Source organism: Myotis daubentonii, chromosome 8 (assembly GCF_963259705.1).
Source record: "Myotis daubentonii chromosome 8, mMyoDau2.1, whole genome shotgun sequence".
Taxonomy (NCBI): Eukaryota; Metazoa; Chordata; class Mammalia; order Chiroptera; family Vespertilionidae; genus Myotis; species Myotis daubentonii.
The window spans coordinates 65052172-65074869 of record NC_081847.1 but is presented as its reverse complement, the minus strand read 5'-3'; the positions used below and the strand labels follow the sequence as shown (position 1 = coordinate 65074869).

At 38.0% G+C, this 22698-nt stretch overlaps 1 protein-coding gene across 10 annotated transcripts in view; it reads left to right on the top strand.

Moving 5' to 3' along the window:
* Nucleotides 1–22698, top strand: part of LOC132239803 (centrosomal protein of 76 kDa) — a 159697-nt gene that overhangs the window by 7851 nt on the left and 129148 nt on the right. For 9 of the 10 annotated variants that reach the window (XM_059706688.1, XM_059706687.1, XM_059706685.1 and 6 more), the window contains 7 exons: nucleotides 228–325; nucleotides 699–827; nucleotides 3748–3936; nucleotides 9079–9245; nucleotides 10985–11318; nucleotides 12006–12223; nucleotides 13269–13384. In XM_059706688.1, coding sequence (XP_059562671.1) covers nucleotides 228–325; nucleotides 699–827; nucleotides 3748–3936; nucleotides 9079–9245; nucleotides 10985–11318; nucleotides 12006–12223; nucleotides 13269–13384 — 1251 coding nt within the window. Of the gene's footprint in view, nucleotides 1–227; nucleotides 326–698; nucleotides 828–3747; nucleotides 3937–9078; nucleotides 9246–10984; nucleotides 11319–12005; nucleotides 12224–13268; nucleotides 14938–22698 lie in introns of those variants that run through there. The other variant, XM_059706695.1, reaches the window with a different exon arrangement.

Here is a 22698-nt window from a genome sequence, read left to right as displayed (position 1 = left end):
AAAAGTGATTAGGAAGCTAAGAAAATAGGTAATCTCCTTAAAATGACACGAAGGCCTTAGTACCAAATAAAAACTAATTTGATCTGGTTCATTTTGATATGAATATTAAAGGTAACGTTGAATATTTATGTAAGTGGTAAAGCACAAAATTCTTAAATTATTTTGGTTGACTAAATATGCACAGCATTAAAACCTCTGAAGTTCTAAGTATCTATTTACACTTTTAGGCACAGAATCAAAAGTTTCTGTGGGAATTTTAAATATAAAACTTGAGATGTACCCACCACTCAGTCAAACATTATCTCAAGAAGTAGTGAACACACAGGTAAAAAATTCTGAATTTTTCTTCTTTGTGTAATTGTTTTCATAATAGTATGTTTCCCTGTTGATCCTAGAAAGCACTTTTTTTAAAGAAAATTACAGTTTGTTAGTTTTAAGCAAGAGAATGACAATATGATTTAATATTTAAAAATGTCTTGGCAGAAAAAGATTACTCTGATGTTGTCTGGAGACTGATTTGTATGGGGGGAGGTGTAGAAATAGGCAAGTCATTTTAAGGCTCTTAGAGATGAGATGATGGTGGCTTAGATTAATTAGGGTAGTGGCAGAGATGGAGAGAAGTACATAGATCTGTTACGTATTTTATAGTAATTAAGGAGAATGAATAGAAATTGAAACTTTTTTTTTAAAATTTCAAGCTTGCTTTGGAACGTCAGAAAACTGCAGAGAAAGAGCGATTATTTCTTGTATATGCTAAGCAGTGGTGGAGAGAATATTTGCAAATTCGACCCTCACACAACTCACGGCTGGTTAAGATTTTTGCTCAGGTTTGTAAATTATATTAGAAAAACTCCACAGCTGTATTTGATATTAACTGTATTTTTAAAATACATTTTATTTAACTTGAATTTGTAAAATGTATTTATTACAGAAAAATGAAAATTTATTTGTAAAATACAATGCTACTTTTGTAATACTCTCTTTCACTGAATGATATAATACAATCTGTTTTATTTTGCTTTTCATTTTTGTTTCTTAAACCCTTTTTGAATATATATTATTTAAAGTAGGTGAAAACCCTTTTGTTTGAGTGTATCGTTGATTGGTACTTAGTACTAAATAACTACTAAGACATTTTCTAATTTATGTGTAAGTTCAGCTTTTGTGTGCAGAACTGGGGCTCCACATGTATATTTTTTCTGGTTAGGGTGTTTTTTTAAAAAGACAAACATAGCCGAAACCGGTTTGGCTCAGTGGATAGAGCGTCGGCCTGCGGACTGAAAGGTCCCAGGTTCGATTCCGGTCAAGGGCATGTACCTGGGTTGCGGGCACATCCCTAGTGGGAGATGTGCAGGAGGCAGCTGATCGATGTTTCTCTCTCATCGATGTTTCTAACTCTCTATCTCTCTCCCTTCCTCTGTGTAAAAAAATCAATAAAATATATTTTAAAAAAAAGATAAACATATATTACATGTAATAATTTTATATAACCAAGATCCCTAAGCCAATGACCAATAATATTTAGCTCCAGCATTTCAACTGCAGCATTTCAATTATATCTCTGCTTCTATTTTTCTTGTATCCTAAGCCCATTTTCTATCTTTAACAAACATACAATATGTGATTAGATCCATATCTTTTTGTAACTTAAGGACTACTTAAATACTTTATGTATATTCAGGCTTATGTAGATGTATTTTTATGCGAATATAATGTTGTAGTGGATTATATTTCTCAGATCCTGTGCATTTGTCTAGCTTTACCCTATATTCCCTAGATTTTTAGGACAGGCTAAAAGTGTTTCAATTTCTAGATGAGGAGCTTGGGAATGTGGGAGATTGTAGTTGACTAGTGGTGGAGATAAAGGAAATGGCTTCTAACTTTACAATAACATTATCTATACATTGAATGACTAGGCAGGCAAGGTAGCAGTGATGTCAGATCAAGGGCAAAGAGAAACAAGTCAAAATATAACTGGTTCTGACCTAGCTGATTTGCTTAGTGGTTAGAGCACCGCCACAAACTGAAGGGTCGCAGGTTCAGTTCTGGTCAAGGGCACATACCTTCATTGCTGGCTCTATTCCCAATCCCTGGCCACCGGCCCCAGTTGGGACATGTGCAGGAGGCAATCAGTCGATGTGTCTCTCTCATAACAATGTTTCTCTGTCTCCACCCCCACCTCCCCTTCCACTCTCTCTAAAAAAATCAATGGGAGAAATATCTTCTGGTGAGATTTAATAACAACACACACACACACACACATATATGTGTATATATATATATATATATAGTTCCTGCTGTCTATTTAGTCTGAGGTTGCCATAGGGAATCTGACCAGTTTGGGGTGGTTGGTGGGGGAAGGGGAGGAAGTAGATCAGAGAAATTGCAAATGAAAGAAGAGGAAGGAAAAGAATGGAATATGCATTTAAGGGAATCAAAGAACTGAGATTGTGTTTTAGGAAATATTACTTAAGGTTCCTGTCTCAGAATTCATTGTAAGAAGATTTGAACCATGTAAGGTCACTTAGTCGATTGGTAACCATATGAGATTGTCAAGTAGCCAGGCATTGCTACTTTTTGCAAACGGTGTGAAGGATAGAGAAGTGAAGATTTTTTTCTAAGTTCAAACATCAGGTCAGTTATGACAAACTATTAAATTGCAGTTTCAACTATTGCTCATTAGTTTGTGCCATTTCTTTCCATATAGAGTAAATAACATTTTTATCTTTCTTAGGTTCCTTTTCCAATAGTGTTTCTTGTTGCTTCTTCCTATGTTTGGCTAGATACGAAATTAAGGTACAACAACAGTTATTTAAGGCATCAATCTAATTTCAAAAACTATAGTTTTAAATATACATATTATTATACATGGCCTTAAAATGAATTTCCAGTGATTCCATGCACAAGAGGAAATAGTATACAACAGCACTATCCAGTAGAGCTTTCTGCATTGATAGATATGTGCTGTCCAGTGTGGTAACCCTTAGCCATATGTAGTTGTTGAGCACACAGAATATTTTTTAAAATTTTATTAACAATTAAATAGCCACATATGGTTAGTGGCATTCTATTGAACAGTACAGGTTTAGAGGTTAAAATACTGAAATTTTCTAGATATTGAAATAGTTTATGGGGATATAGTTAGGTAATATTAGAGACATTGCTATAATGAAACAAGTAATGGTATATCTTATATTCCAAGGTGCTACTATAACTTGTTTAGGGCAAATGCATCCTTTTTTTTTTTTTTTTATGGCTGAATGTTACTCCATTTCATATGTATACCACTTTTTCTTTATCCATTCATTTGTTGAAGGACATTCTGGTTGTTTCCATATCCTAGCTATTGCCAACAATGCTGCAGTGAACATGGTTTGCAATCTTTGAGTTACTGATTTCAACTACTTTGGATATATATCCAGGAGTGGGATTGCTGGATCATATGATAGTTTATGTTCTTACTGTCAAAGGCTTTGGCGTTAGCTCAATGTTTGGATCCCGTCCCTGTTGCATAATGGCTGTAGCTTCAGTTTCTTCATCTATGAAATGAAAGTAATAGAGATGTTATGAGGATTAAAAGAGAAATTGTATGCATAGCACTCAGCAATCTAGTGCTAGGTACAAGGTAAGCAGTAAGTGATAATCCAGAATTATTTTATTCTACATTAATGTACTCGGAGAACAGGTGTTAAAATTGAAAATGATTAATCAGTCATTACAGATAATGTTTTCCCTCTCTTTCTCCAGGACGAAAATGGGATAAATAGACCAGTCTGTTCCTATGTTAAACCCCTTCGAGCTGGGCGGCTTCTGGATACCCCAAGGCAAGCAGCAAGATTTGTTAATGTCCTTGGTTATGAAAGAGCCCCTGTTATTGGAGGAGGAGGTAAACAGGAACAGTGGTGCACTCTGCTGGCCTTTCTCTGTAGAAACAAGGTATCCTACACACATAATAGAATTAAAAAGCAGTACATCATAATTGTGAATTTGTGATACATTTGTAAAATAATTAACGTAGTATCAACTTGAATAAGACAATCTTTTCACCATTTTTCTTAACACTTAAATGTCAATACATAAAGAAAAAACTTAGCATCTTTATTTTCTCATGTAGCTTATTATTTAATGTACTGTGATTTCTGTGAGGTAAGGATCTATAAGTACTATTATGTCAGAAACCAAGATATAGAGGTAAATGAAACTGAATTAGAGCAGCAGGACTCTTACTATGGTCTTCTAGTATTATTCATGTATTAAAATTTGTTTAGATGATGTGTTTTTTTAAAAAAAGAGAAAATGGCAGTACAAAATGAATATGGAAAAAATTACTGGATTTATTGGTGTTTTGATTAGATCAGATATCCTATCTAATAATAGAGAAACATGGTAATTAGCTGTACCTCCGCTACCCTTCCCAATGGCTAATCAGGACGATATGCAAATTAACTGCCAACCAAGATGGTGGCCGACAGCCAGGCAGCTTGAAGCGAACAAGAGGCTTGCTTGCTTCAGTGACGGAGGAAGCTAACATTCCCCGCCTGCCTTGCTGGCCTCTGAGCTTGCAGTTTGAAACATTGTTACAAATATAGAAGCTAAACAAAACCCCAGAAACCTGCTTTCAGCCAGCAGGACCGCAACATTGTTTCAATTATAGAACAAACGCAGATCCCTGCTTTCAGCAGCCGAGGCCTCAGAGCTAGAGCCAAGCCTCAGAGCTAAAGTTGGCCCAGAATAAAAAGAAAAGAAAAAAAGGACAGGTTGGGAGCTTCAGTCACCCGCCAGCCTGAAAACGGCCCTCAGCCCGTCACCCAGACTGGCCAGGCACCCCAGTGGGGACCCCCACCCTGATCCAGGACACCCTTCAGGGCAAACCAGCTGGCCCCCACCCATGCACCAGGCCTCTATCCTATATAGTAAAAGGGTAATATGCCTCCCAGCACCGGGATCAGCGGAGCAGCGAGGCCTCCCAGCACCGGGATCAGTAGAGCTGTGAGGCCTCCCGGCACGGGGATCAGTGTGACGGGGGCAGCAACCAAACCCCCTGATGGCCCTGCGGCTCTGTGTGTGACAGGGGGCAGGGCCACAACCTCCCTATCTGCCCTGCTCTGTTCGTGACAGGGTGCGGCGCCTCAACCCCCTGATCAGCCCTGCTCTGTGCCTGATAGGGGGGGAGCGCCCCAACCCCCTGATTGCCCTGCGGCTCTGTGTGTGACAGGGTGCACGACCCAATCCCCCCCCTCCCCCACGGGCCCTGCTCTGTGTGTGAGGGGGTAGAGCCATAACCTGCCCTGAGTGTGACAGGGTGCGGCACACCAACCCCCTGATCAGCCCTGCTCTGTGGGTGATAGAAGGCGGAGCCCCAACCCCCTAACCCGCCCTGCTCTGTGTGTGACAGGGGACGGTGTCCTAACTCCCCTATCGGCCCTACTCTGTGCGTGACGGGGGAGCGCCCCAACCCCCTGATCTGCCCTGCTCTGTGCGTGACAGGGTATGGAGCCCCAACCCCCCTGATGGGCCCTGCTCTGTATGTGACGGGGCAGCGCCCCAACCCCCTGATCGGCCCTGCTCTGTGCGTGACGGGGTGGCGCCACAACCTCCCCATCGACCCTGCCTTGAATGTGACGGGGCGGTGCCCTACCCTGAGTGTGACTAGGGGTGGCATTGCAACCTCCCGATCAGCCCTGCTCTGTGCATGACAGGGGGTGGTGCCTCAACTCCCCAATCGGCCCTGCTTTGAGCCCAACCAGGGACTGCACGTAGGGATTGGGCCTGTCCTCTGCCACCCGGGAGCAGGCCTAAGCCAGCAGGTCGTTATCTCCCGAGGGGTCCCAGACTGCGAGAGGGCACAGGCCGGGCTGAGGGACCCCCCTTCCCCCCGAGTGCACAAATTTTTGTGCACCGGGCCTCTAGTAAGTATATATTTAAGAATTTATATAAATTTATTGATCTTAAACTTAAATGAATTGATTTCAGTAAACTAGCCATTTGAAGTTGTGTAAATATTATAGGTATTCATAAGGCAAGCTTATGCAATGGAAGAAACTGTTTATATTAGAAATTGATTTGTCAGAATGATTTTTGTCTTAGACAACTGAAAACAGTTAAACATTACTTATCAAAATTGTTTTGATTTATTCTCAATCTATAGTTCCCAAAAGTTGTGTGTATAGATCAAAACATTTTTATTTCAGCCATGACCGGTTTGGCTCATTCATAGAGCGTCGGCTTGCGGACTGAAGGGTCCCAGGTTCGATTCCGGTCAAGGGCATGTACCTTGGTTGCAGGCACATCCCCAGTGGGAGGTGTGCAGGAGGCAGCTGATGGATGTTTCTCTCTCATCGATGTTTCTAGCTCTCTATCTCTCTCTCCCTTCCTCTCTGTAAAAAATCAATAAAACATATTTAAAAAAAAAACAAAAAAACATTTTTATTTCAAACATAGTAGGAATGGTACATATTTAAAATTATTATCTATACTAATAAAAGCCCATGTGGTCGTCATGCCCTCACACCGTAACAATCCATCACCAGGAGGCTGCGTGTACAGCGGGTGGGTGGGGACTTGACGCTGTGTGCGTGGTGCGCAGGCAGGTCCTGGTGGCTCCGTGTGGAGCCACGGAAGCAGGTCCGGGCAGCTCTGCGCAGAGCCATGGAGGTGGGTCCTGGCGGCTTTTTGCGGTGCGGAGGTGGGACCCCCCCGGCTCCGGCCTACCCCTTTGGGGCATTCCATCGAGGATCCCTGGATGGGTGGGCGGGGCCTACCTCTTTGGGGAGATTGATTGCGGGGCTCCTGCCCTGTGAGGGCACAGGCCAGGCTGGGGGTACCCCCGCCCCCCCCCCCCCCGTGCATGAATTTCGTGCACCGCTCCTCTAGTGTAAATAACATATTTATAAAGCAAATAATCACCCATTTGATTCACTGTTTTTTTTATTTTTATTAAAAATATTTTTTTTATTGATTTTTTACAGAGAGGAAGGGAGAGGGACAGAGAGTTAGAAATATCAATGAGAGAGAACTATTGATCAGCTGCCTCCTGCACACCCTCTACTGGGGATATGCCCGCAACCAAGGTACATGCCCTTGACCAGAATTGAACCTGGGACCCTTGAGTCCTCAGGCCGATGCTCTATCCACTGAGCCAAACCGGTTAGGGCTGAGTCACTGTTTTTTTGTTGTTAAGTTTGTTTAAAGAGAAAGCACATCTTTAATTAGAAATTTGAAAATTACGTAAAATATATTTCTGTCACAAACAGATTCACAACAGTGAAAGTGAAATTTCATCCATAATCTTATTGCCAATATGTCTTTTTATGCTTTTCTCTTGTTATATATCATTTTTTTCTATAACCTCTCCTGTTAGGTATCATTTTTTTCCATAATTAAGATATAAGTAAAATACTGTGTCCTGCTTTATAATTTAGCATTGTGCTATGAACTCTGTATTGCTAGTCTTTATGATCTCTGTCTTTTAATGGCTATATGAAATTTTCTTAAGTTGATATATAAAATCTGCTTAACTATTTCCCCATTGTAGGCACTGTTTCTTTTGGCTGCGTTAGGTTTGCTTCCATTTTTTGATATCATGGAGAATGATATTTTGCATTGAACATTGTTGGTTGTATTTTTGGGTTTTTGAAAAAAAATTAGTATAAAATCTCAATGTAGAAATTACTGGGTTTCCAAGGTTGTATATTATGTTTTTCTAACGTCAATTTAATGATTATAAAATGCTGTTTGTTTTATTGCAATTAGGTAAAAAGCAACAGTGGAGAACCACTACTGCAAAATTTTGAGGATGAAGATATATCATCCATTCTAATACTGAACTCAATAGTTATTTTTACTTTTGCATATTACCTGTATTTCTATGTTTAAACACATATCTTCATGTAATTGTAGTCTTACTGTTTAATATTTTAATAATGTATTTCATAAAAGCTATCAGATATTTTTAATTTTTTTGTAGTTTTTATAATTTTTTAAAATTGTGAAAGTAATATAACACTATCAAAGAGAATTTAGAAAGTAAAAGGGAAGCCCTGGCTGGGTAACTCAGTTGATTAGTGTGTCATCCCGATATTCCAAGGTTGCAGGTTCGATTCCTGATCAAGGCACATGCAAAAACCAGCCAATGGCCCTACCTGGTCTGGTGTTGGCCCGCAGACTGAAGGGTCCTGGGTTCAATTCCGGGTTGCAGGCTCAATCCCCAGCCCTGGTCAGACCGCATGCTGGAGGCAACCAATCGATGTGTCTCTCACATCGGTGTTTTTTTCTTTCTGTCTCTCCCCCCTCCCTTCCACTCTCTCTAAAAGTCAATGGGAAACTATCCTTGGATGAGCATTAACAATAACAAAAAAAGAATCAACCAATGAATGCATATAAGTAAATGGAAGAGCAAATCAGTGTTTCTTTCTTGCTCCCCCTCCCCTTCCTTTCTTTTTCTAAAAATCAATTAAAAAATAATTGGTGCCTGAGCAAATAAGTGCATTGGACATTGTATCAGTCATGTACTAAAAGTTGTATTTTAATTAGATTTCAAAGTAAACATTAAAAAAAAATACAGGGGGAAATTATATATAATCACCTTAAATGTAGCTGCTGTTGGCATTATGTTGTATACTACCCAGTCATTTTCCTATGTATTTCCTTAAAATAATCATGTACAGATGGTATAACTCATTGTTTTCAGTTTGTGTGTTTTCCCATTTGCATTTTATGCTCTATGATTTGTCAGCTTGTCTGTTCATGTTCATTAGCTATTCATTTAAAAAATCTTACTGTTTTTCTTCTATATTGTATGAGTTCTTTATAAACTTTTGAATCTGAATGTTCCCTCTTCAAGTATACATATTATAACTATTAGATTTCTGAGCTCTCACTTTGTAAAATAATTTAGGCTCTTCTAAATTTTGTATTTTATTTTTCCACTCTTATTATTTCAGCCTAACACTATTATCTAATGATTAAAAGGAAAAAAATTAATAATATGTTTTATTGTCATTTTGTATTTATATAGTTAATGAGGAGACAATATGAAGGAACAGATACTTAATTTTGTAATTAATTGTATTTTTATAGGGTGACTGTGAAGATCATGCTAACCTTCTGTGCAGCCTTCTTCTTGGCTATGGATTAGAAGCGTTTGTCTGTGTTGGGACTAAGGCAAAAGGAGTACCTCATGCTTGGGTTATGACTTGTGGAACTGATGGAACCATCACTTTTTGGGAGAGTTTAACAGGACACAGGTTAGCCAACTAAGTTTACAAAGATATGAAAATGAAGATGCAGATATTTTATATTATAGGTTCTTTGTTTATGTTGATGATATCAAAGGTACTTGTTGATAATTTTAGTTATTAAAGCCTTTTCAGTGACTAAAACTACTTCAATTAAAATAACTATAATTAAACTCTTAAGAAAATTTGTACACCTAAAATATTCTTTACTAACATAATATTGGTAAAAATATACATTATATTTACTTTTAATAATATATAATTGGTATATGCTTTTCTGATGATCATCTCTAAGCTTGAAAATAAACTCAAGTTGAAATCATGATTTCTTTTTAAAATTTGATGTGGTCACCAAGTCTGTGTTAATAAACTCATTGGACATTTTTTCAGGCTTCCCCCCCCACCCCCCCCAATTTATTTATTGATTTGAGAGAGAGAGGAAAGGGGAGGGAGCGAGAAACATCAATTTGTTTTTCCACTTAGGCATTCCTTGGTTGATTCTTGTATGTGCTCTGATGGGACATTAAACCTGCAACCTTGACATATAGGGACTGGAGGCTCAGTGCATGAAATTCATGCACTGGTAGGGTCCCTAGCAGCTGCCAGCTGCTGGCCGGGTACTCCCTCCTTGCCCTCGGCTGCCTGCCTCTGGCTGCCACTGATGGCCAGGGCCTCCCTCCCTTCCCCTGGGTACCTACCAGTGCGGGGGGGTCCTCCCTCCCTTCCCCCGTCCAGCCCGCCCCCTGGTCGAACTCCCGGAAGAACTGTCAAGGGGACAATTTGCATACTACCCTTTTATTATATAGGACTAGAGGCCCAGTGCACAAAATCATTCACTCGGGGGTGGGGAGGAGTCCCTCAGCCCAGCCTGCGCCCTGTTGCAGTCCAGGAACCCCGCGATCGATTGTTCCGCAGAGGGAGGCCCTACCCAACTGTCACAGCAGTGCAGGCTGGAGGCCTGGGCCTCCCTCTGTGAGACAATAATAAAAGCATAATATGTAAAATATATAGCCAAATATATTGCCAAATTATTTTAATTGTGTTATCTGAGATAAATTTTTTATTTTAACAATATGAATAGAATATATTTTCATGTTAAAGGAGTAAAGTTGATTTTTGTAGCATAAGATAATGCTATATAATTAATATAGAGCAGTGGTTCTCAACCTTCTGGCCCTTTAAATACAGTTTGTCATGTTGAGATCCAACCATAAAATTATTTTTGTTGCTACTTCATAACTGTAATGTTGCTACTGTTATGAGTTTTTCAAGATATAAGCCGTCTCTTGGCCGATTTTTTGCTTTGAGTTGCGAGCTAAAATTCGGGTTACGAGCCAGCTTCAGATGCCCCACCGCTAGCTGGCGCAGCGAACGTCACAGTGAACGCCACATCAGCCCAGCATCACGTGTCTCACTCGTTCACTTTATGATTTGACATACGAGTAATTTGAGTTAACGAGCTCCGTCACGGAATGAATTAAACTCGTAAGTCAAGGCCCCACTGTATCTGATATGCAGGATGGTCTTAGGCGACCCCTGTGAAAGGGTCGTTTGACCGCCAAAGGGGTCGCGACCCACAGGTTGAGAACCACTAATACAGAGTAATCAAATTATAGAAAGATAAGAACGAAAAATGAGTATTAAAACTCTAGTCCTGGGAAATCGTTAGGGCTTTAAGTGTCCTCAATAAAATGCTGCCTTCCTAATTTAAGTTCTTATTATATAAAATTATGATTTGCCTTTTTTAGGTACATCCATAAATCTAACAATCCTGATGAACCTCCAGTTGCTGAACAGCCCAAACCATTGTACCCATATCGAACAATTGGTTGTGTTTTCAACCATCAGATGTTTCTGGGAAATTGTCAGCCCTCTGACTCTGTAGAAATCTGTGTATTTGATTTGAATGATGAATCTAAATGGAAACCCATGAGTGAAGATGCAATTAAATCTGTGTGTGCTCCAGGAGCTACAACATCCCTTCCTCCCTTTCCACCTCTTTGTGCATCCACGATTGATGCTTCAGTAACAAGTAATGAAATAGAAATGCAGCTAAGGTTACTAGTGTCAGAACACAGGAAGGTAATTAACACTGAAATTTGTAGTTTCATGCTTTTTTCATTTGTTTATAGATAAGCAACTTTTGGGGGGTGTGTATGATAGTGCCAGTCACTATTCTAGCCCTGAACAAGGCAAATACTGTCCCTACTTTTAAAAGCTTAATAGTTTTGAAAGTCATGAGATAAAGCTCTGAGATTCAGAAATTTCTAAATTCACCGTTATTTCTAGAATTTATTACTTCCTTCTAGAAATAAAGAGTAAATGTTCAGTAAATATTTGAGTTTACTTATATATGCAATTAGTTTGTTGATTTTTCTCCCCTCTTATAGTTGAATTTATGGTAGGAGCAATCAAATTAAGCAGATTCAATCTTACTAAATTATGAAGTTAAATAAAATGTGATATCACAATTTATTGTCACTGTCTTCCATAGCAGGACTATTCCATATGATCTTTTCTAGTGGATAGTAAAGAAGTATAGAATTTGGAGCCCGTAGTAACATCATTATATTGAATGTTTCTGTTTTTTTCAAGAATTAAAATCTGATACCAATAGTTTATTTTTCACTTAAGTATTCTTATAATAATGGAAAGTTTTAAAAATGGACAGGTTTAAAAAATCTTGGTATATGTTAGAATAATCAACAATTTTTTATAATTGGGTGTTAAAATTTTGTGTTTTACTTTTTCTCTTTTTGATTGCTATAGGATCTTGGCCTCACTACTGTTTGGGAGGACCAGCTTTCTTATCTCTTATCACCAGCTTTGGCTTCTTATGAATTTGAGCGAACAACAAGTATATCTGCAGGCAATGAAGAATTTCAAGATGCCATAAGGAGGGCTGTACCTGATGGTCACACATTTAAAGGGTTCCCAATACATTTTGTGTATAGAAATGCAAGGCGTGCATTTGCCACATGTCTTCGGTAAGGTGGAATTTATGAATTCATAAATGTTTTGAGGTAGGGCTTTAAGAAATCAGTTAGTCTGATAGTTTATTTAGAAACTAGAGGCCTGGTGCATGAAATTTGTGCACTTGGGGGGCCCCTCAGCCTGGCCTGTGCCCTCTTGCAGTCCAGGAGCCCTCGGGATGTCTGACTGACAGCTTAGGCCTGAGCCCTGCACATAGCGGGCCTAAGCTGGCAGTCAGACATCCTTAGCGCTGCCAAGGAGGCAGGAGAGGCTCCCGCCACCACCGCTGCGCTTGCCAGCCATGAGCCTGGCTTCTAGCTGAGCAGTGCTCCCCCTGTGGGAGCACACTGATCACCAGGGAGCAGCTCCTGCGTTGTACGTCTGCCCCCTGGTGGTCAGTGCACGTCATAGTGACTAGTTGTTCTGCTGTTCGGTTGATTTGCATATTAGCTTTTCATTATATAGCATGACTTCAGATTCACATGGGGAACCTCTATAAATAAGACTTACCTTCTTTGCCACAGATTGTGATTCATTAAGCCTGAAATGTAGCTTTTGATAGTTTGGGATAATTTTCCCAGTGATTTTGGTGCAATCTTTGTTAAGGATCTCTGATCTTGACTAGTCTATAATTTGATTAAAATTACAGAGCCCAGCCCGGCTGATGTGTCTCAGTGGTTGAACTTCGCCCTATGAACCAGGAGGTCACGGTTCAATTCCTGGTCAGGGCATATGCTTAGGTTTTGGGCTTGATTCCCAGTGGGGGACATGCAGGAGGCAGCCAATCAATGATTCTCTCTCATCGTTGATATTTCTCTCTCCCGCTCCCTCTCCCTCTCCCTCTCCCTCTCCCTCTCCCTCTCCCTCTCCCTCTCCCTCTCCCTCTTCCTTCCTCTCTCTGAAATTAATAATAAAAAAATAATTAAATTAAAATAAAATTACAGAGCCCTTGGTAGTAAAGACAGGATTTTAAAATATTTAAAATGCTGACTTACTTAGAAATAAGAAAGTAAAGCCTATGTTTACTTCCTAAGTGAGTAAATTTTCTTCCTTCTGTAGGTCTCCTTTCTGTGAAGAAATAATCTGTTGTCGTGGAGACCAGGTGCGGCTGGCAGTTCGTGTCCGAGTGTTTACTTACCCCGAATCTGCATGTGCTGTTTGGATCATGTTTGCTTGTAAATATCGCTCGGTATTATAGGACTAACATTTGTATAAGAATATACCTGTATTTTATTGGATTTTTACACATTGTATATTACTGCCTGTTTAGAAGTTATTTTAAAAATCACAATCTGGCTTGGGTGTCACATTTTAGTTTTGTATATACTTGTAGTGTTTGAAAAAAATATGTGTGTATTTAAAAATTAAGGATGAAAAACTTGTATAAATTTGAGTGGAATTTAGTATAAATTAAGTGCATATTCTATTTTAATAAATACTGTTTTATTTATAGGTATCAGTAGTTTAAATATGAATATAAAATTAACTCAGTTTTTTTACATTAATAAGTAATCAGAAAGATGTCTGAGAGTTTAAACCATAGTAAAATCAATATGATCATTATTTTTCTTAGAGTGATGGTATTATTTGATATAAATTAGGAGAAATTAACCTCACAACAGATTTATTTATTACATAGGTTAAAATACAGTTTGATGAATTATCACTTTCATGGTTTACCCATGACCATAGGGATATTTGTGACTTTTCAGAGATTTATGGGAAGACTTGATGCAAGAGTAGGCTAAAACTAGTAACGGAAAAGCACGAATATTAACAAAACAAACCTCATATGAAAGTACATGAATAATTTGTAAGTATTAGTTTTATTCATTATAAAAATGAACAAGGTATTTTAGAAAAAATTCAGTATATCCTTTTGTTGTGATCCTGACAAATTATTTTCTGTAGTTAATATTGGCATTCTGTTGTTGATTTTCTTTAGTCAAAGGATTCTTCAGTAGCTTTTTTATGGATTCCATCTTCTGAAAACATATTTTTTTTAAATTTCATTATGATAAAAATATCAGTGGATATGTGACTAATCTAAATCAGAGAATCATTGTGTGAGGCTACTTAAAAACAAGCATATAAGAATGACTCCATGATGTTGGTTTTAAAACTGAGCAAGTTTTAAAAGTGGGCATTAAAAAAACTAGAGCAGTCTGACTTTTTTTGTAAGAAGCTGCAAATATAAGTGATAGATTTGACTGTGCACAGATTTTACCTTTGTCCTTAGGAACGGTATACCAGTTGGCTCTGCAAGTTACTGTTTTCATTAGTTTAATTTACCATTGTGAATACAATTTAATGTTTTTTTTAAATTAACTAGAGATATCTTAAAATTTACGTTATGTTTCATTTTATTTGCATAGGATAAATATTTATGGTTTAACTTGTTTTAAAAGTATGAGAATATTCCTCTTCTGTCAATTTTCATTGAAAACAATAATTAGATGTTTCTTGTGAAACAGGACTTTAGAAAATTAGCAAAATAAGGATTAAGACTTTTTTATGCTGTTGCCAAAATTACTCATAAAGTTATCAATAGAGAAAATTGCTTGTTAGGGCTAGGAATTTTCAACTTTGGGAACAAACTATGAGGCATTGTACTGTGAGGCAGACTATATTAAAATCAAGGCTATATTATCATTGAGACTGGGCTTCATTTATTTATAAGAGCTCCTTTGATATAAATTCTAAAATAAATTTCCTTTTTATGCACTTACATTTTTCTCTGAAAATGGTTTATTTAAAAAGATTACGTATTTTAGTGCATTTATCACTAAAATTTCACTACTCTTATGATAATTTTTCTTTATAAAAATTAAAGTTACCTTGTGTATTTAGCTGTCATAAAAGTTGTTTTTAAAACAAAATATTTTAAACACAAAATATTTTGATATAACGTCTCTAGGGTGTTCTTTTTGAAAATATGTACACTTACTAGTACATAGTCCTCTACTAGTATACATTATATGTAGGTATATTTATTTAGTAGAAGAATATAAGAAACCTAGAAACGTCATTACTCTAGCATGAACCTGTTGAATAAAATTTGTTAAATTCGGTTCCAAATAACTGAACACCAAAGTGCCTTTAAATTTTTTCTAGTGTTGAATAGTGTATATTTTTAGATCTGCAAAATGTTTCTATAACCTAGCAGTTCTGGAAAGCACACACTTTGAAACCATATTTTCTACTTCTTAACAAAGAAGATGTGAGGCAAATAAAGTGTAGGCTTTATATTTGAAAAGAATATTGCTCATAAAGTAGTATCCTGTGCCAGATATCTGACCATCAGAAGATGTTATTTATGAACTACCAATTATTTAAACTCTTCTGATTTCATGCTTTACTAAACAAGAAAATAGCTTAGATTAGACTATAGTTTTTAATTTCATATTTTTTTTCTTTGACTTAATTTCGTACTTCCTATTTAAGTAGATAAGTACAGGAATTAAGTGGTCTTTTTTTTTTATAATATATTTTATTGAATTTTTACAGAGAGGAAGGGAGAGAGATAGAGAATTAGAAACATCGATGAGAGAGAAACATCGATCAGCTGCCTCCCGCACATCCCCCACTGGGGAAGTGCCTGCAACCCAGGTACATGCCCCTGACCGGAATGAACCCGGGACCCTTCAGTCCACAGGCTGACGCTCTATCCACTGAGCCAAACCGGCTTTGGCAAGTGGTCTTTTTTAATATGCACTTTTATACCAATGAAATTAGCATTGCTTCCCAGCTATTGGTAATTAAGAAGCAGATTGGTTAAAGCCTATATAAAATCTTTTTTCTTTTTTAACATATTTTTATTGATTTCAGAGAGGAAGGGAGAGAGAGAAACATCAATGATGAGAATCATTGATCGGCTGCCTCCTGCACACCCCCTACTGGGAATCCAGCCCACAACCCAGGACCCTTCAGTCTGCAGGCTGACACTCTATCCCAGTGATGGCGAACCTTTTGAGCTCGGTGTGTCAGCATTTTGAAAAACCCTAACTTAACTCTGGTGCTCTGTCACATATAGAAATTTTCTGATATTTGCAACCATAGTCAAACAAAGATTTATATTTTTGATATTTATTTTATACTAGCTGTACCCGGCCACGTGTTGTTGTGGCTCAGTCTGGTTAAATGGAAAAGAAAGAAAAGAGAAAGCGCACGTTTCTAATAAGTTTAATTTTACAATGCTTGTGGGTATACAATATTTTTTGTTGTTCCATTGTCCGTGCAGATATAGAGATTGTCTGGTTTGCCGACTCTAGAACACGCAACAGGCAATCCGTGTCTAGATCTAAACCGCATAATTCTAAAGATTGGCCATGAGCTTTGTTGATGGTGATTGCAAACACCAATCGAATTGGGAATTGCAATCTCTTAAATTGAAATGGCATATCGGTTGGAATCATAGGAATGCGAGGAATGAGGACATCTTCACCTTTGAAAGGTCCTGTCAAGATTGTTGCTTCTACGACGTTGCTCATTAATTTTTTTACTGCAAGCCGCGTACTGTTGCAAAGCTTTGGCTGGTTGATATTTCGCAATATGATAATTGGCACGCCGATTTTCAATTGCAGTACGTGTGGTGGCATCCCTGACAGATTGAGTGAATTCAAAAATTCTGTTGGATAATTAACCGCTTCATCTGCTTCCACAACAGCGTCGACGGACTTGTATGTGACTGCCTTGCTTTGAATGTTAGACTGAATAATACTGTTAAGTTCGTAGATGTCTTTGTTCTTGGCTGCAAGAATAGCTTGTTCACTCAGCCAGTCGTGATTCTTATAATTGGTTTGAACATTGGGAAATACTTTTTCAACCAATTCTTCTTTTGATGCCACTAAATTGCAGAAGTTTTGAGGCAATGAAATTTGTCCTGAGGTCAGATCAACCGGCGCCTTTCCGTTCCCAATTTCCAGCAATTGATGTGAGAATATCTCAGCTGATCGATTGTTTTGCAACTGGACACGCATATTTGTAGTTAATTTTATCTACAATTTATAATTGTAAACAAACATTGAAATGGAATCGTAACATTTATTATAAGCATGTGTTGCTTTTACGTCCAACAGATGGCGCTGTTTTTCAAAAACATGTTTTTACCTGTCACAGGTGTGACATCGATATAATAGTAGGTATACAGGTATATAAAAACACGCACGTATTCGAATGCAATGTTGTGTCAAAATTTCAAAGCAATCGGTGAAGAACTTTCGGAGTTTTAAGATTTTGAACAGAGAAACCAAGATGGCAGCATAGGTTAACGCCGGAGATTGCTGCCTCGAACAACCAATTCAAGGGTACACCTAAAAGACGGAACGAACATCATCCAGAACCACAGGAAGGCTGGCTGAGTGGAAATTCTACAAGTAGGAGGAAAGAGAATATCATACCCAGACTCAGAGGAGGCACAGTGCTGAAGTGAAATACTCAGGTGCGGAGTGCGCGCGCGGAGCGGGCTGGCGGCGGAGGGCGCGGTTGTTTTCAATCGGGAGGGAGTTTCAGACTCTGAGCTCCAGATCCGGGCGAGTCTCTAGGGACCCAGACTCAAACGGGAGAAGCAGGACTGTCTGGCTTCGGTCGGAACTCAAAGGCAGCTTTCTCTCCGAGGTTTGCAGCGGTTGTTGGGACTCTGTGAGGCAGAGCACCTAGGGACTGAGAGCAGCCATAACTGCTCGCTCCGCCCGCCCTGTTTTATCCAGTTCGACCCGCCCCGCCCAAGCCCTGCACAGAGCCATTTGCCAGATAGCCTCAGGCAAAGGCTAGATTAGCACCTCCCCAGAGGACAGAAGTTTTCCCACTGCAGACACAGCTGACTCTCATAGCCAGTTGGCCTGGAGGTCAAATCCCCCCAGTATTAACTACAACAATCAAGGCTTAACTACAACAAGACTGCGCACAAAGACCACTAGGGGGTGCATCAAGAAAGCATAAAAAAAATGCGGAGACAAAGAAACAGGACAAAATTGTCAATGGAAGATATAGAGTTCAGAACCACACTTTTAAGGTCTCTCAAGAACTGTCTAGAAGCCGCCGATAAACTTAATGAGATCTACAAGAAATCGAATGAGACCCTCGATGTTATGATAAAGAACCAACTAGAAATTAAGCATACACTGACTGAAATAAAGAATACTATACAGACTCCCAACAGCAGACCAGAGGAGCGCAAGAATCAAGTCAAAGATTTGAAATGCGAAGAAGCAAAAAACACCCAACTGGAAAAGCAAAATGAAAAAAGAATCCGAAAATACGAAGATAGTGTAAGGAGCCTCTGGGACAGCTTCAAGCGTACCAACATCAGAATTATAGGGGTGCCAGAAGATGAGAGACAGCAAGATATTGAAAACCTATTTGAAGAAATAATGACAGAAAACTTCCCCCACCTGGTGAAAGAAATAGACTTACAGGTCCAGGAAGCGCAGAGAACCCCAAACAAAAGGAATCCAAAGAGGACCACACCAAGACACATCATAATTAAAATGCCAAGAGCAAAAGACAAAGAGAGACTCTTAAAAGCAGCAAGAGAAAGAAACCCAGTTACCTACAAGGGAATACCCATACGACTGTCAGCTGATTTCTCAACAGAAACTTTGCAGGCCAGAAGGGAGTGGCAAGAAATATTCAAAGTGATGAATACCAAGAACCTACAACCAAGATTACTTTATCCAGCAAAGCTATCATTCAGAACTGAAGGTCAGATAAAGAGCTTCACAGATAAGGAAAAGCTAAAGGAGTTCATCACCACCAAACCAGTATTATATGAAATGTTGAAAGGTATCCTTTAAGAAGAGGAAGAAGAAGAAAAAGGTAAAGATACAAATTATGAACAACAAACATGCATCTATCAACAAGTGAATCTAAGAATCAAGTGAACAAATAATCTGGTGATCATAATAGAATCAGGGACATAGAAAGGGAATGGACTGACTATTCTTGGGGGGGAAAGGGCTGTGGGAGATGCGGGAAGAGACTGGACAAAAATCGTGCACCTATGGATGAGGACAGTGGGTGGGGAGTGAGGGTGGAGGGTGGGGTGGGAACTGGGAGGAGGGGAGTTATAGGGGGAAAAAAGAGGAACAAATGTAATAATCTGAACAATAAAGATTTAATTAAAAATTAAAAAAAAAGATTTTGAACAAACATTTACATTTTTATTTATATAGATATTTAAATGCCATTTAACAAAGAAAAATCAACCAAAAAAATGAGTTCGCGTGTCACCTCTGACACGGGTGTCATAGGTTCGCCATCACTGCCCTAGGAGCTGTATCAGTGAAGAAATTGCTTCGGCATATGTCTGAGATTTGTTGCCTTTGGATTCCTCTAGTATTTTTATGGTTTCCCGATATAGTCCACTTCATAGATATGTGCAAGCATACATAGCTCTAGTAGCAGATTTGTTCTAGAACTATGTTCTGAATTTGAATTTATCTTTTTTTTTTTTTATATCTGTGTACACAAATAAGAGTTTTTCTGTGTGGGGATGGGATTATTGGGTATGGCCATTCAACCTATAGTATGGAAAAATTTTGTTGCCATAAATGCTATCTCCATTTAAAAAAAAAAAAAGTGCTGTTCACTCCTTGAGCCACCATTCCAATCCAAATTTCCATTTTTCATATTAGTGGTTCTGCCCAAGAGGTAGGCATCTATCTGTCTTTTATGGTACCTATCACATAATCTAATTATATATATATATATATTTTCAAGATACTGACAGATGAGGCCAAAATATTTGTTTAGGGAGAATGACATAGGGAAACTGAGGCCCTGAGAGGCGGTGAGCTGCCTGAATGAGGTTCCTTGTGGTATGTCAATTATATAAAGATATGTAGAATCCTACCATTGGTTTGGGTAAAGATTCAGTAAATGAGGTATTTGGATAGTACCCACTAACAAGCATCTAGAAAATATTTGAGTAATAGTCTATATTCTGAGAATTATTCCTGAAATCCATTTATTTACAAATTAGTTTTAACTGGCCAGTTATTTGACTTTTACAAAATTTTTTCTTTGCCAAAAATGTATGGTGAGGGTATGGGAATAATGGTAAATACAAAAGTAGTTAATTGTCAGAGGTTACAAAAATCTATTCAGTTTGAACATAAGCAAACAGATTTTTTACCATTTTTAATTTTTTAACAGCTTTATTGAGATAATTTGCGTACTATACAATTAACTAACCTAAAGTACACAGTTCAGTGGTTTGTATTATAAACAGATCTGCAACCATCACAGTTTTTTAGAATATTCCGTCACCTCAGAAAGAAATCCTGTACTCTTTAGCTATTATTCTCCTGTCTCCCCATTACCTACCCCAATCCCCACCACTCCAACCTCTAAGCAGCTGCTAATTTACCTTCTATATAGATTTCCTTATTCTGGAATGTCATATGAATTGAATTATATAATATATGGTATTTGGTGCCTGGCTTCTTTCACTTAGCATAATATCTTTAAGTTTTGTCCATGTTGTAGCATGTATTATTACTTTATTGCTTTTTGTGGCCAAATAATATTTCATTTCAATGATATACCATATGTGTTTATCCATTTGTCAGTCAAATAGATATTTTGGTTGTTTCCACCTTTTGGCTATTATGAATAATGCTGCTATAAGTATTCAGTATACAAGGTTTTGTGTGGGCACATGTTTTCATTTTCCTTGTGTATATACCTAGGAGAGGACTTGCTGGATTATATGGTAACTCTATATTCAACATTTTGGTTAACTGCCAAATAGTTTTCCAAAGCAGCAGCACCCTTTTCCAATCTGACTAGAAGTGTGAGGGTTCTGATATGCCCACACTCTTGCTAACACCTATTATTATGTATTTTTTATTCTCGCCATCCTAGTGGGTGTAAAGAGGTATTTCATTGTAGTTTTTATTTGCATTTCCCTGGTGACTAATTTTGTTTAGCATCCTTTCATGTGCTTATTGGCCATTTGTATGTCTGTCTAGATCCTTTGTCCATTTTTTTTTTTTATATATATATTTTATTGATTTTTTACAGAGAGGAAGGGAGAGAGATAGAGAGTTAGAAACATCGATGAGAGAGAAACATCGATCAGCTGCCTCCTGCACATCTCCCACTGGGGATATGCCTGCAACCCAGGTACATGCCCTTGACCGGAATCGAACCTGGGACCCTTCAGTCCGCAGGCCGACACTCTATCCACTGAGCCAAACCGGTTTTCGGCCCTTTGTCCATTTTTTAATTGAGTAATTTGTCTTTTTATTAGCGTTGTAAGAGTTCTTTATATATTCTAGATACAGTCCCTTATCAGATATATGATTGGTAAATATTTTCTCCCATTCTGTGGGTTGTCTTCATTTTCTTGATTGTGCCCTGTGAAGCACTGAATTTTTAAATTTTGATCAAATATAGTGAATCTATTTTTTTATATGTTGCTGTTGGTTTTGTTGTCATATCTATAAGAATTCATTGCCCAATCCAAGGTCAAGAAGATTCATTTATCCTTATGTGTTTTTTTTATGTTTCATAGTTTTATCTCTTACACTTAGATCTTTGGTCTACTTTCATTTAATTTTTGTATATGTTGTGAGGTAAGGGTCCAACTTTATTCTTTTGCATATGAATAGCCAGTTGTCCAAGCACCATTTGTTGGAAAGAAAGAGGATTCTATCCCTGTTGAATGGTCTTAGCATCCTTGTCGAAAATCAGTTTACCATTGATACATGTGCTTATTTCTAGACTTTTAATTCTATCCCTATTATGCCAGTCTATTCTATTATGCCAGACTAAAATTTCCGTTAAGTGTAAAATACTGGCTTGGCCTAAAACTTAGATCTATATGCAGTCTTTTCTAAATCAAATCTTATTAACTAATTGAAGCTAATAATTCCACCTACATTCAGAATCAGAATATCATCTCTCCTTGTTGGTTTAAAATAATTGGGGGCATGTGGGAGGCAGCTAATTGATGGTTCTTTCTCATTGATGTTTCTCCATTCCTCTCTCTCTAAGATCAATAGAAACATTTAAAACAAAATAATTATTTCAAAGGAGAATCACCTAAAGGTGAAACATGACTTGTTTGGCCTAGTATTTCCCAGAGTCCCTCATGAATACACTGTTCATATACTTTACCTTATTCCTCTAACTTTTCCTCAGTTTTTATCAGTGGGTGTGTAACTTGATCTCAAGGTAGAATAGGTAAATTTATAAACTTAAATGTTACAGAATGAAAATATTGTGGAAAACAATGGCTTAGTATATAACTTAGCAAAAAGGTATTAATGGTTATTTTCCAATAAATGTATATCTTTGCTACAGGAAAGAAAAAGTTAATTCTTTACAAGTTTATAGGGCAGAGGAAACAAATTTTGTTGTGTTCTTCTCTGGCCTATGTACTTCTAGTTCCGCATATATAAGGTCACATGCTAGTTTTCATGACTAATTTTAAAGATTTTTGGTTAATATTCAATCTGATTATCAAAATTATAAAAAATAAATT